General features: G+C 36.2%; 1 protein-coding gene across 2 annotated transcripts in view; it reads right to left on the bottom strand.

Moving 5' to 3' along the window:
- Positions 1-14,349, bottom strand: part of Hdx (highly divergent homeobox) — a 117,935-nt gene that overhangs the window by 19,308 nt on the left and 84,278 nt on the right. For both annotated transcript variants that reach the window (XM_051190665.1, XM_051190657.1), the window contains one exon: positions 3,864-4,071. In XM_051190665.1, the coding sequence (XP_051046622.1) occupies positions 3,864-4,071 (208 nt within the window). The remainder of the gene's footprint in view (positions 1-3,863; positions 4,072-14,349) is intronic.

The raw sequence follows: 14,349 nt of genomic DNA, 5'->3' as shown, positions 1-14,349 counted from the left end.
ATATTAACGTAAAGAATCTACCCACATTTTCACAAACTGGAAGAGAATGTAGGTCGTGTATTTTAGAGATAGGGTATTAATCTCAGCCAGATGATAATTAATTCTTACAAAACGATCATACACCCAACTCAGTCAGATTAATATTCCCCATCAGTGAAATGAAGAAATTGTACAGACCTAGTAGTAAACAGAACCAAAGGGGCTCCTTCCAGTCTTTGGCAATGCTTTTCTGCTACAATTTCTGATGAGAATGAAAGGTTACTGTGCAATTGTGAAAAATATTCCACCTGGAGGAATTCTAGGCAGCTACTTATGTCTCATCCCTTGATTTTTGATTCATACATTAAATTCTTTCTCTTCTTTTTCTCATTAGGTCTTGAATACTATGCCAGATATCTAGACAACACACTATTATATGATAAAGGATACTTGTACAGAAGTAGTGGTTTATTAAATGTAGACCATTAATGCAGACTTTAAAAATTAACATTCACTGTTTTCCCATTAAGTGCTTATTTTCTACAATTCTGTTTTAGGAGGGGAAGTGACTGTTGGGAATGAAACTGCACTTAGGAGCCTATGCACGTTGTTTCATCAGACTATTTCCTCACAGCATTCCTGTCCTTTCAGAGAAACATACAAACCCCCTTTTCCCTAGTCACTTCAAATAGCTGTTGGACATTAGGCTCTAATGACTCCATCATATAATTATTATGAATTACCCAAGAATCTCCAGGCACATTTAATTTTGGAAAGACTAACAGAAGACACACATATTTACAGGATTGGCTATCTAAGAACAAATGATCTTATAAAATGATCTTAGAAACCATGAAAGTCCTTTTTTCTTAATGATTTTTAAGTGTGCATCAGTTTTCCTACTCCTCTAAGCTCTGCTGTTATTTGCAATCTTTTGGTGAGAAAGAGGGAGGAGGGAAGGAGGATAGAATGAAGGAAAGGGGAGAGGAGAGAAGGAAAAGAGAAAGAGGGGAAGATGGAAAATATTCATATTTGATAATCTTTCAAACACCTGGACTCAAAATTCATTGTCCTCTCAACAGTGACAGCTTTTCTATTCCTTTCATTATTCTACCCATTACAATTTGCCTGTCTGCCCCCTGGGCATGCAATTAATTGCTTTTGCAAAGAACCTCTTAAAGACTGATTCAATGGCCTCTCCTTTCTACTCAATTTCTATGAGATCATTGAGATAATGACCCCTCTTATTTCTGAAATCTTTTTCTTTCCTTGGTTTTAGCAATGGAATACTATCTAGTTCTGTTGTTCCTAAGTGTTCTCTCAAGGGATAAATTATTTTCTGGGGCCCCCAAAAGTGTAAATATTTCTCAACACATGTTCTTTCTCCACATTTTGTCTTGTTTTATGTTTTGGATTTTAATTTTCTTCATTAAAACTGCACTTCTGTGTTTAGGTACTAATTGCCTCAGTTTGGCAGACTCCTGTTTCTTCTCCTGACTTAACACTTTCTTTTTCTTTTGTGTTCCAAACCCATATTACTCAATAGTTCTCTGTGTATGTCCTGCTATTTTCTAAAACTCAGAACTGTAAACTGAATTCATCATTCTAATGATAGTCTGTCTATTTACTGTCATGGTAGTAAAAATTTTGAATACATTTTGAGGAGGAAATTGTGTGAGGATACAGCTAAAAATTTTACAGTTCATCTAGTGCTAAAATAAATACTTTAGCAGATAGTACGATATTTTATAAAGCCACAGTTAAAAGCAGATTAATGTAACATATTATGAAGCTCAGAATTTTCTTGTGTGCATATGTATGTGTACCTGAATATACATACATATAAATACACAATTCGTCTTTGAAAGCTACACTGTAACTGGACAAAGAATGAATTATGCAACAAATAGTGTAGAACAAGATTACCAAACTAAGACCATAAGGATGCCAGAAGCAAATATATGAGCTTATTTTCATAACTGTAGGGCAAGAAGAGACTATAATTAGGATTTCAAAGGCAGAAACAAAAAAAGGAAAATATTGCTATGTCTGACAATGTAAAAATTATTCCCTAAATTTTACCACAAAAGATCAGAAACAGATAGGAGGGCCGGGAGTAATGAGAAATCCTAATTCAAAATAACCAAATTCAAACTTCATCACTTCAATAATATATTTTCTTTTCCGCTTTGATAAACCTGTACCACAACACTTTGTTTATTCTCCTAATCCAAAAACAGAGGATCTATTCATCTGACTCTTCAACTTGGGATGATACTGTTTCCTAGTAATCCAGAATCCTCTCCATTTGGAGCTTTTGAGGTATCCTAAGTGACTGGCTAACATTCTATATCTCACAGAAAGACTCGGTAGCACAAAAGTTATAGGGGCTGACAAATTTATTATTGACCTATTACTAAAAACGACTTTGTAATTATTCTAACATAAACTTTTATATTGCACAAATAATGCCATTCTCAAAGATGACTAGTATAGATAGGTAACAAAGTACATACTTGTAATTCAAACTCCTGGGAGTTAAAAGTTGGGTGGCAGGAGTACAAGACCAGTTTTTGCAGCACAGTGAGTTTAAGGCAGGTTTCCTCTCTCTCTCTCTCTCTCTCTCTCTCTCTCTCTCTCTGTGTGTGTGTGTGTGTGTACATGAATCATAAAATGTTAAGAGGAAAAACAATAAACAGGGGGTTGTTGAGATGTGTCAATGAGTAAAGCAGTTACAATATAACCATAATAACTAGAGTAGGTATGGTCAGCCACCAGTAATTTCAGTGGATGCCATGGATACAGGGAATTCTCAGAACAAGTGGGCTAGAACCAGAAAGGAGATATCTGAGTTGTGTGCCTACACACATGCAATCATACCTACAGACACAAGGCACATATACGTATACAAAATAGATAAATACACCAGAAAATAATTTGCCAGTATACTGAAATGATATCAATGAAAAAAAAAGAACAACAACAACAAAAAAAAAAAAAAAACAAAAAAAAAAAAAAGAAAGAAAAGAAAAGAAACAAGCAAATGGGCAAATGAGCACTGATACAAAAGGATCACAGATTTTCTTATCAGATTCAGATAAAGTACATGGAAAAGACACACACAGACAGAAAGCAGATCAGTGTGCCTAAAGGTAAGGACAGACAGGATACTGACTAAACATGGGAAGTTGCCTTGAGTGATGTAAAATAAAAGTTTAGTAGTACAGATCTAAAAACTTTACTAAAACTAACTGGATTATGTATTTGTAAAGAATATTTTTATGATATGTAAAGTAAATATTAACTAAAATCGTAATAAAATTATTCTTCTTGGATAAATGGCATTAATCTATGTTTTAGAATACAATCTCATTCAGGGATGCCTTGAGAGGTATTATAAGAAGTGTTATAAAGATGAGCCTGCTCAACTTCCTTAAACAGGTTAAGAAGGGAGTCTAATGAACTGAGTTAAATGCTTTGCCTCAACCAGTACACGTCACTAGTGGAAAAGGACTGAGTGGCAACTAGTATCTCAGATCACAAGCCTATTCATTATAATATAACATGCTCTCCTGTTGAAATATTTGTAAGCTCTCACCTGACTAAAATTCCAAATATAATCCTTTACCTGATTCTAGTATAAGGACTTTTGTAATAGCTAACATTTTTAAAAGTAGGGCATCACTACTGTGATTGATGAATGTTCTTTGTGATGACTTGAAATGGAAGACTTTTTACATAGAAGCATTAAAAACAAATCTGTTTCTTTTCAATTGCTTAGTCATATGTTTTGAACACTCTAGACTTAAAGTGTGGTACACTGAAAAGCAAGTAAAAACACATCAAATTTCCAAAGGCTGTTATTAGGAGGTGCAGTAAAGTACCTTGAGAGCTTGCTTCGGACAAACAGATGGACACTTCATCATTTCTGTCATTATCCTCCCCTACTTCAGGCCCAGCTTCCTCTCCTGGTGTGAGTGCAGACAAAGAACCAGACTCAGGCTGCTCAGAGAAATCAGCAGGGCCTCCTCTTGGAGGTGGAACTTCAATTCCCATTAAACGATATTTTCGTCTTCGATTCCCAATCCAAGTCTTTGTAAGAGAAATATAAGCAATTTTAGACAACCTAGGCATTAGAATAACAAACAAATGAAGCATAAAATTGGATTAGAAAAGACACATAAGCACATGAAACAATAAAACGTTTATGGCACTAAGCAAAACTAAAAAGTTCTTTTTAGCAGAAAAGGATATTTATGTAAATATTTAGACTTTCAAATGACATATAGGCTGTTAAACATTGCTTTTGTGTCTGTTTTTATTTTTAATTCTAAGGGAAATAATTCACCAATTCATTAAACAGGAAAAATAAATCGATGTTTCATCAATAAAATTAGGCTTACAACTATAACTATAACTCATATTCCACTTCAAATTTTGCTTTCAAGGGTGAAAGCATGCCTTCTCTCTATATGTTTGGCTTCAAAATAACTACTTATAATAGTCTTAATTTTTGTTTTTGTTAGATATAGAACCAATTAAAGATGGTTATATTTTTAAGTCAGTATTTGGGACCAAACCCAGAGAGCCAAATATGCTACTACCAAGCTATATCCTCAGATCTAATTTTTTGCTGCTTTTGTTGTTGTCTTAAAGACTCTCATCCTATGACCCAGGCTGGCCAGGAGCTCACTATGTAGCCTGTGCTCCATTAAACTAAAAGCAATCCTCTTGCCTTAGGACTCTCAGTGTTAGGATTACAGGTGTGAGGAAACCATGGCTAGTTCTAGTACTGTTTTATCTTGAAATACATGCAGAGTCACAGAAATTCTCAAATTTCAAAAACAGATTTTGTCTATTCTTCACTTTGTTTCTTGTGACTTATGCCTTTAAAAATTACAGCACAACATGACAACTAGTAGTCCAGGTGTAATTGCACATCCCTCTAATTCTGGCACTCGGGAGGTTGAAACATAAAGATTGCTGTGAATTTAGTGTTAACTGGGATACACAAGGAGTACCAGGCCAGTCAGTGATACTTAGCAAGAAAACCTGGATATATTCTGTTCCCAGTTTTTGGCTATTACATATAAAGCTCCCATGAGAAGTCATATATAACTGTAGATATAATGAGCGATCTTTCCAGTATTTCCAGTGTAGAATTATATTTCTATGTTAAGTATGGAAACCTGGGTGACACTCATGCTAAGCAAGTACTCAATCATTGAAATTCATGGAGTTCCTTTTAGTTTCCCTAATGACTAGTGATGTTAAACATCATTCCTCATGTTTATTTGCTATTCATATAGCTTCTTCAGTGAAATGTCTCTTCTTTGCTAATTGAAGTATTTAACTCAACACTCAAGATAGTGATTTGAGAGTTCTTTAAATAACTGTGTATTAATTTTTTTGTCAGATAAGTGGCTGACAAATATTTTATTTCAGTGTATAGCCTGAATTTTTATTCTGCATTTTCTGTAGCACAAACATAAAACATCTTGAAAATAGACTTCGCTGAAGTTGTTAAGAGGTGTGCCAGATCCCCTCAAAATAATGCAGGCAACTTGCCACTGTTCTTGATTGCCTATCAGAACATGATGGTAAGACCTTATTGCTGAAGACACCCCACAGTCTAGTCATAGATCATGGAGAAATTAAAGTTGGTACTGACTAGGAAGCTTCCTCCTGTATGTCTGGCTTTCATAGTACCAGAAGATATTATGCTGGTTGCTGAGAGCAAAGAGTCATCAACAGTCTTACTCAGCTGTGATTGCTTTGAGCTACAATATTGATCAGTGTGGCAAGATAATCTCGTCAGTGAAATAGCGGCAAAAAAAAATGTTGCAAGAATAATCAGTAATTCTATACAATGGAAAATGCATTCCTAGTTCTGTAAATCTGGTCAAGAACCCATGGATGGGGAGTTCACAGGTATCCTGGGGGGGGCAGGTGGACCTGCTACTACTCTTTTTCTTAATGGACATAGTATCAAACTGTCTTCTAAACTTGTATCTTTCTTTGTGTTGTGTTTTTTATCTCAACAAAAGTTTCCCCTCCTTCCTCTCCTCCCAGTTCCTCCCTCCTCCTCATCTACCCACATCCACTCCTCATCCTCCATTTCTTCTGAGATTTGGGTGGGTCTCCCATGGATATCAACCAGCTATGGTATAACAAGTTGCAGTGAGACTAAGCACCTCCTTTCTTATTAAGGCTGGCATAGGCAACCTGATAGGAGGAATGGGTCTCAAAAGGTAACAGGTTTAGAGAAAGCCCCAGCTCTCACTGTTAGGAACCTCACAAGAAAACCAAGTTACAGAACTGTCACATATATGCAAAGTGCCTAGATCAGTCCAATGCAGGCTCCCTGGCTGCTGGTTGTCTCTGTGAGCTCGTATGAGGCCAAGTTAGTTGATTGTGTGAACCTTTCAGTAATGTACTTGATCACTTTGGCTCTTCCAATCCTTCCTCCCTCTCTTCCTCAGGATTTCCCAATCTCAGCCAAATGTTAGGCTATGGATCACTGCATCTGCTCTCTTCAGTTGCTGAATGAAGCCTCTCTGATAATAGTTGTGCTATGCACCAATCTATGAGGATATTAGAATATCAGTAGGAATCATTTCATTGACTTTTTCTTCGACAGTTATATCTTTATACCCACAGATTGGTATGTTTCCCAGATCTCATTAGAGAAGTGTCTTTGTACAGTGGAGCACAATTAATGTAGAAACTCACAAATAGTCAAAGTGCAAAGAATAAGGATGTATTATGCGTATACAAGAAATAAGACATCTATACTACACCCTTCTCTCCAAGGCTCAGGAAGTATTTCAGAAGAAGGAGCTGAAAAATTTTAAGAATTAGAGGACCAGAATGAAACAATGTCCTCTGGGCATGATATGACTGTTTTTCCCATAAACTCATAGCAGATGTGATTGGCTATATAATTTCAAGCCAATCAACATTTCAACATGGAAGCTAAGTTATTTATAAACCTTTACCCTTAGGTAAAAAGCTATTAACAGCTTCTGAGGTAAGAAAAGTGAGTTTTCTTTAAGGTGTTGCCATTGGCAGGTTGACAGCTTCCAGTTGATGGCTTTTTATCATGAGGATATGGTCACTACAAACTGGACTCAGTGGCTTATTCTTTAAAAAAGAGGACATGCGTGATAGATAGGGAATGGATCAGGATGAGAGAAAAGATGGAAGGAACTGTATTTGGATTATATTTAGAGAAAAGAATCTATGTCTAATAAAAGGGTAAAAGACATGAAATTAGGAAGGAGTGGATTTGAGAGAAGTTATAGGGGTGTTGTGGATTAATATTATCAAAATATACCATATGCATACATGAAATTATCAAGTAATTAATATTCTTTTGAGACAGGGTTTCTCTGTGTAACAGCTCTGGTTGTCCTGGAACTCAGTCTCTAGACAAGGCTGGCCTTGAACTCACAGAGATCCACCTGCCTTTGCCTTCTAAATTCTGGGACTAAAGGGACTAAAGGTGTGTGCCACCACTGCCTGGACAAAAATGTGTTTGTTTTGCTTTTAACTCGTTAATGTTTTTGACCATTGGTTCATTGAAATGATATGTGACATTGACATTTAGGCTTTGGTGATGCAACACGGTTAGTCCCAGAACTCGGAAGGCAGATGTGGGCAGATCTCTGTGAATTTGAGGCCAGCCTGGCCTAAAGAACTAGTTCCAGGACAGCCTTCAAAGCAACAGACAGAAACCCTGTCTCAAACAAACAAACAAATAAACAAACAAAAACCAAAACTAAAAAAGACTAGCAAGGTAAGAGGTAAGAGAGATGACACAAGTTATTAATATCAGAAATAAACCAGAGTATATTACTATAGCCTTTGTAGACACAAAATAAACAATAAAAGGACAATATAAACAACTCTGTACATGCATTGGATAACTTGGATAAAATGGAGCAATTCTTTCAAAAGTGCAAATTAATGCAGTATAAACAAATTACTGGAATAGTAATTTAACTGTTAAGAAAATTTAATTCACCATTAAAAACTATCCTATAAAGAAATCTCCAGGACTCCAAAACAATTTCATGCTTAATGGTAAAAAGTAGAATGTAACAAAGATATCCATTCTAATTACTTGTCCACAACATAGAAGTGATTAAAGGAATGTGCAGGAGCACACTCAGATGAGAAAGGGAACATGAAAGCTCCCCTATTGTCAGATTATAGCATATGGCTTATACAGAAGATCCCAAGGTTTACTCCCACAACTAGTAAGTGAAATCAGGAAGTGAGAGTACTATAATAAACATAGAGAAAGAAATTGCTTTGTATAATCTATGTAGTAAAAGTAACTATACTAACCTGGGTATGGTGGCATACATCTTTAATCTTAGCACTCTGGAGACAGAGGCAGGTGACGCTCATGAAGTTGAGGCCAGCCTGGACTACAAAGTGAATTCCAGGACAGCCAGGCCTAAATAGTGACACCCTGTTCTAAAGGAAAAGTGAACACACTGAAGTTGCAATTAAAATCTTTTATTATTTTTTTCCCTCCCTTCTTTTGTGGTACTTAGGATTAAACCTCCCAGGCACAGGAGGCAAGCTCTTTACCACTGAACTGCACCCCCAGTTTGCACTCTATTCAATTCCCCAAAACCAAAATATACAGAAACTTAATGTAATAAATATGTATAGGACTCATATGCTAGAAACTACAGTAATTTAAAAAGGAAATGAGTTAGCTAAAATGAAGCAGAAGAAAGCCATATACCCACATTCAATACATACTATATTAAGTATGATCAGCTACAGGGCTTCCGACAAAGGTGTAAAATATATTCAATCAGGCTGCATGGACAGCTGAACCAAGCTCGTGGGAACTCATGAACTCTAGACCAACAGCTGTGGAGCCTCTAGGGGGCCGAACTAGGCCCTCTGCATGTGGGAGATAGTTGTGTTAGTACATGCCCCATTTTGCTTGTGGAACTTGGAGAACAATTTTGTGTTTCAGTCTCTGGATTCCACCCTGTTTGGGACAAGGACTCTTTTTTGGTTCTTGGTGAATATATCAGGCTAACTGCTTGCTCAGCTTCCAGAGATTCTCCTGCTTCTTTCCTCCTCCCACCTTAAATTAGGAATAGTATGATTAGGATTTGAACTCAGGTCCTCAAATGCACTGAACTATTCCCAAGCCATTTTTATATTATGTTTTACATGTATATATTAATGTGCATACACCTATTCATGTGTGTATCGATACCAACTTCAGGTATTGTTGCTCAGATATCCTCTGTCTTTTTTTTTTTTTTTTAAGAAACTGTCTCACTATTTAGCCACACTGTGTACAGTAGGCTGGCTTTATTTTCATAGAAAAACAAATGCCTCTGACTCCCAATTTCTAGGATAAAAGATGTATGTTACCATACCCAACCATTTTAGACAGGGTCACTCTCTAGTCTGGGGCTTAATGGCAAGGCAAGTCAAGTCTGGCTGTCCTGCAAGCTCCAGGGGTTGGCCTGATTCCATTTACCCCGATTCTGGACTTATACTATGTGTCACCATCATGTCTGCATTTTTATTTTATTATATGTATATTCTTTAAGCATTTTTTACCTGTATAAATGAAATATGATCATACCCACCTCTCATTTACACCTCTAAATTTCCTGTAAACCTTCTAACACATTTCTCCTACCAACTTCATGTCTTTTTTGTTATTGCTGTTAACCCACTAAATATACGTTGTTCTGTTCATATGTACGTGGATGTGGGTCCATCCATTGGAGTATATGAAAACTATTACTGGCCACACCTCAAATAATAATTCTCTTTCTTTTAGTAGCCATCAACTTCTCGGTAATGATGGGGCCTGGATACCACCTCTCACATCTATTCTGGAATGTCGGCTGGCCAACAGTACCATTTTTGGTCATACACCTGCTTAACTTTTTGTTTGTTTGTTTTTGTGTTACCTGGGGATGGAACTCCAGTCGTCATGTTTATTCAGTAAGCATTTTACACCAACAAAGCTATCTTTATATATTAACAGAATTTACTCTATACAATAAGACCTACATAAATACAAAGCTGCTATAGATGCTATCCAATGTAAATAAACATGTGACTAAGGTTAGCATTATACTTGTTCAAATTTTTCAGAAAAAAAATGTCTAGCAAAACAGAAGAACTATTCAGTTAGGTCAAGAAGGATAACTGTTGTTTTTATTTGTTGTGTAGGGGAAGGGGAGCAAATTCAGGAAATATAGAACTTTAGATGTGTTTAGCAGTGTATATTAAACATGACATCTAAAATGGATTGTCTTAAAGGAAAAGTAATCCAATAGAGAAATGCTTATAGACATTGTAACAGTTTTCCTAGATTAATTTCCACAAAGGAAAATACTAGGTTAAAAAAAGTAGTTTCCATTTTCTTTTACATTGCCTCATTCCAAATGAATTACTAGACTTCAGAAAATCTTCAGAACTGGACCTTCTCACCAAAGCTCTTTTGAATTGTCATTATTTCCTATCTGTGAATACTGCTGCTTATGGAAATGTGATGCAGGCCCAGTTCTTCCACAATAATCCCAGCCAATGATTCTGTGCAAATGATGGCATTGGCCAAAGGAGGAAGCCACTCTTTAGGATGCTTGTCTTATTTACATCATAAAATCTGCAGCAAGGAGAAAGAAAAGGAAAGTAACACAGAAACTAAGTTTCTGTTCTGTACAATGACAAAGGTAAAACATGTGATATGAAAATTGGGAAGTATTTGAGGTTTTCATTGCATTCTAAGGTTGAAAATATTTCAGTTTTTGTTGTTTTTTTCAAAACTAAGTAACAGAACCTAGAGTGAAAGATAGCACCTATAACGAGTTCCCAACAAGCCTGGGCTATATCAGGAGACTGTCTTCTAAATACATACTTGAAAAGCAATGGGAATCAGTTCAAAATATAAATACAATGCTAAAGATTTTATTACATTTTACAGACTCATAGAAGAATGCAGTTATCTTAGAGGCTGTTAGGATCTGAATATTAATGTTCTCTAACCCAATTAAATGTATGATTAACTTCTAACCTCTAAGATGACAGTATTAATCCCTCATGAATAGACTTAGCATTTTTAAAAAGGAAAACATAAGGATGTCTTACATTCAACCATGAAAAGATAGTTAGCTGTATAGAAGGGGCCCTAGTAAGACATTAAATATGCTAGAAACTTGACATTGGACTTTTATAGCCCTCAAAACTATGAGATTTTTTTTTCACCTGCTTACAACCCATCTAATGTTATTTTGTTCTAGCAACTTGTGATGACCACTTGGCTGAGTGAAGGAATACCCAGATAGCTGATAAATGAGGATGTTCTGGAAGGTATTAGAATAGGTCAACCGAGGAAGAAAACCTTTATCTAGTCCATTGAATTTACCTTAATTCCACTGAAGAAACCTTAAGTTTCCATGTAGTCTTTTCATGAACACTTCAATTGTATTGAACATATCACTCTATAAATTGTTTAGTCCTAGGTTTGGATGAATGTGGGAACTTTTATTTATTTATCCATCCATCCATCCATTTATTATTATATGTTGTTCTCAAGTATTTTTCCTTATAGGGTAAGGATTGCTCATCTTTTCTCAATCTGACACAAACTAAAGTCACCTTAAAGAAAGAACCTCCATTAAATAATTGCCTCCATCAGATTGGCCAGGAGACAAAATTGTAGTGTATTTTCTTGATTAATGATTGTTGTTGAAATAATCCAGGAAGACTGACCTGGCTCCTTGGTAACCTGGCACAGTGCCTCTGTGCATGGCAAGCTCTGTATGCAGGTGTAGAAGTCTCCTTAATAGAAAACCATGCCCACTATAAAACCATGCCCACTATCTCTCTCTTCTGTTTCTCTGAGAAGGCAGCCCCCCCAACCCCAGGGCCTCTTTCCTCTCTTCTTTTCTCTATTTTTCCAGGGGAGGTATGACCTCCCTCCCTCTCTCTCTCTCTCTCTCTCTCTCTCTCTCTCTCTCTCTCTCTCTCTCTCTCTCTCTCTCTCTCTCTCTCCCCCTCCCCACTCTCCCTTCCTCATTCCCTTACCTTCCCCAACAAACCTTTCACATAAGTCACATCTACATACAGGACTCTGCCCTCACCCCATAGGACTTTCTGCAGTCCCACCTTATGTAATTTTCCTAAGAGCTGTCATATTGGAGAGTCGAGCTCACTGTGGGCAGTGCCACCCCTGGTCAGATGGTCCTAGATGGTGTAAGAAAGCAAAACCAAGTAGCCATGGGAAATAAGTCAGTAAGCAATATTCTTTTTGGGGACACTTCTCTGCTTCAGTTCCTGTCTCAGCTTTCATGGATGATGAGACTGTAACCAGCAAACCCAATAAGACTTTCCACTCCCAAGTTTCTTTTGGTCAGTATTAAACCACAGCAACAGTGTAAAATAATAAATTAAATAAAAAAAATGCGTTGACTCCAAAATTTAAGTTCAAGGACAAGTTACTGGGGAAAAGGATTTCTATTTTTGTTTCCACAGAAAATGAAAACATGTGGATTCCTTCCAGACTAATGTGGTTTGATCAAGCCAGACCGCCTGAAACAGAGTTCCAGGTGATCCTACATTCAAAACAACTGGACAAAACATCCTTACAGACTACAGCCAGGATTTCTGAATCTTCTTAGAATCCCCCATTGCAGTGCCCCTTACCAGCAGGAAGCAGTTTGGAAAGAACGACGCCCAAATTACCAAATATTGTCTATAAATGTTTGTTTTCATTTAAATGGACTTGGTTATATAAAGTAAATAAAAAAACTTAAAAAAATTTAACATATAGAAATAAATGCAATCACTGTGAAAACAAACAAAAATAAATAAATCACAGCAACATAAAGCAAACTAGGACAATGGGTCAATGTCTATTATTCTTATTAATTGCAAGTATTATATCTAGTTTTTGGCTCCAGATCTTCTTCAACCCAAAGTCCTTTCTAAATTCCAGTTATTAAACATATGTGAAGGTATTTTTTCTCTACTTCATATTAAAATTGGTTAGTTTAGAAATAACCAGTTTTCTAACTCTTTTTTGAGACAGGGTCTCACTATTTAGCTTGGTTGGCCTTGAACTTACTAGGTACATCTGGCCGGTCTCAAACTCCCAGATATTTGCCTGCCTCTGCCTCCTGAGTACTGGGGTTGGTTAAAGGAGTAAGCCAACAGTCCCTACTGTTGCTCAACTATTTTACATGATATGTTGACAAGTTATTTTATCACTTGGAATGAAATTTCTTGCGTGCAAAATTAAGGAGTTAGTTTACAAATCCTGTCCTTTTTAGGATAATAAGTGTCTTTCCAGGATGGTCACCAATCTATAGAATAGTATTGTATCTTTAAGTAAAACAGCTATGAATAATTTCACTAATATGATAACTATTAAAAATGAGGATGCTTAGCCCTTATAAATTTTTAATACTGTTTATATTGGGCAATGTTAAAGCACAGTCTAAACTTTTGTTCAGATGTTTATCATTATATAATTTGTAATTTCTGTATGTAAATATATAGTTACATTTCTGTTAGATATTTAATTGTTCATACCACAAATATTACTGAATATTACATATCAAGCATATATACAGTAGTAGAGATAACAAGCATGCTCTATACCCCGGGGGAACATGAATTTATCATACAGTAGTGGTATACATACATAGAAAAGCAAATAGAAACTAATTTTTTTTGACCAAGTGTTACACAGAGAGCCAGCTAGACTGTTTAATCACAATAACATAGTATAGTGAAGACTTTTTCATATTTAACGAAGTCTCTTAATTTTATAGAGGGAAAGGGAAAAGATTGTGTAATAACAGGACACTGAGTTAAATCTTGGGTCTTGTCAGCTTATTCCTTATACCTCCTCTTCTTATTGAGACAATATGTCACTATATAGTCCTGGCTCACCTAGAACTTATCATGTGATGAAGCTGGCCTAAAAAACGTGATATTCCTGCTTCTACCTCCTGAGTGCAAGGTCTAAAGTTATAAACCAAATACAAGCACATAAAATTTATCACTGTGACCATTTTGTTTCAATGTGAGGGTTAAACCTAGGGCTTCATGCATACTAAGCACCCTACTATTAAAATAACCCCCAAGCCTCTAAAAAGATTCACTTGACTTTTTTCCTCAGTGCTAGGGAATTAACCCTGGGCTTTTCGCATGCTAGGCAAGTGCTCTGCCTCAGTGCACACTAGTTTTAAATTAATGTCTATGATGGATAATTGAATGCAGGCTTAGTGGCTTTTGTTATGATTCCAGCACTTAGAAGGCTAAGGGAAGAGAATTGTTGTGAATTCAAGGCTAGTAACCTCAGCTACT

This window comes from Phodopus roborovskii, unplaced genomic scaffold (genome assembly GCF_943737965.1).
Source record: "Phodopus roborovskii unplaced genomic scaffold, PHOROB, whole genome shotgun sequence".
NCBI classification, from domain to species: domain Eukaryota; kingdom Metazoa; phylum Chordata; class Mammalia; order Rodentia; family Cricetidae; genus Phodopus; species Phodopus roborovskii.
The sequence above is the reverse complement of the archived record's forward strand: the minus strand, read 5'-3'. Positions and strand labels throughout refer to the sequence as shown.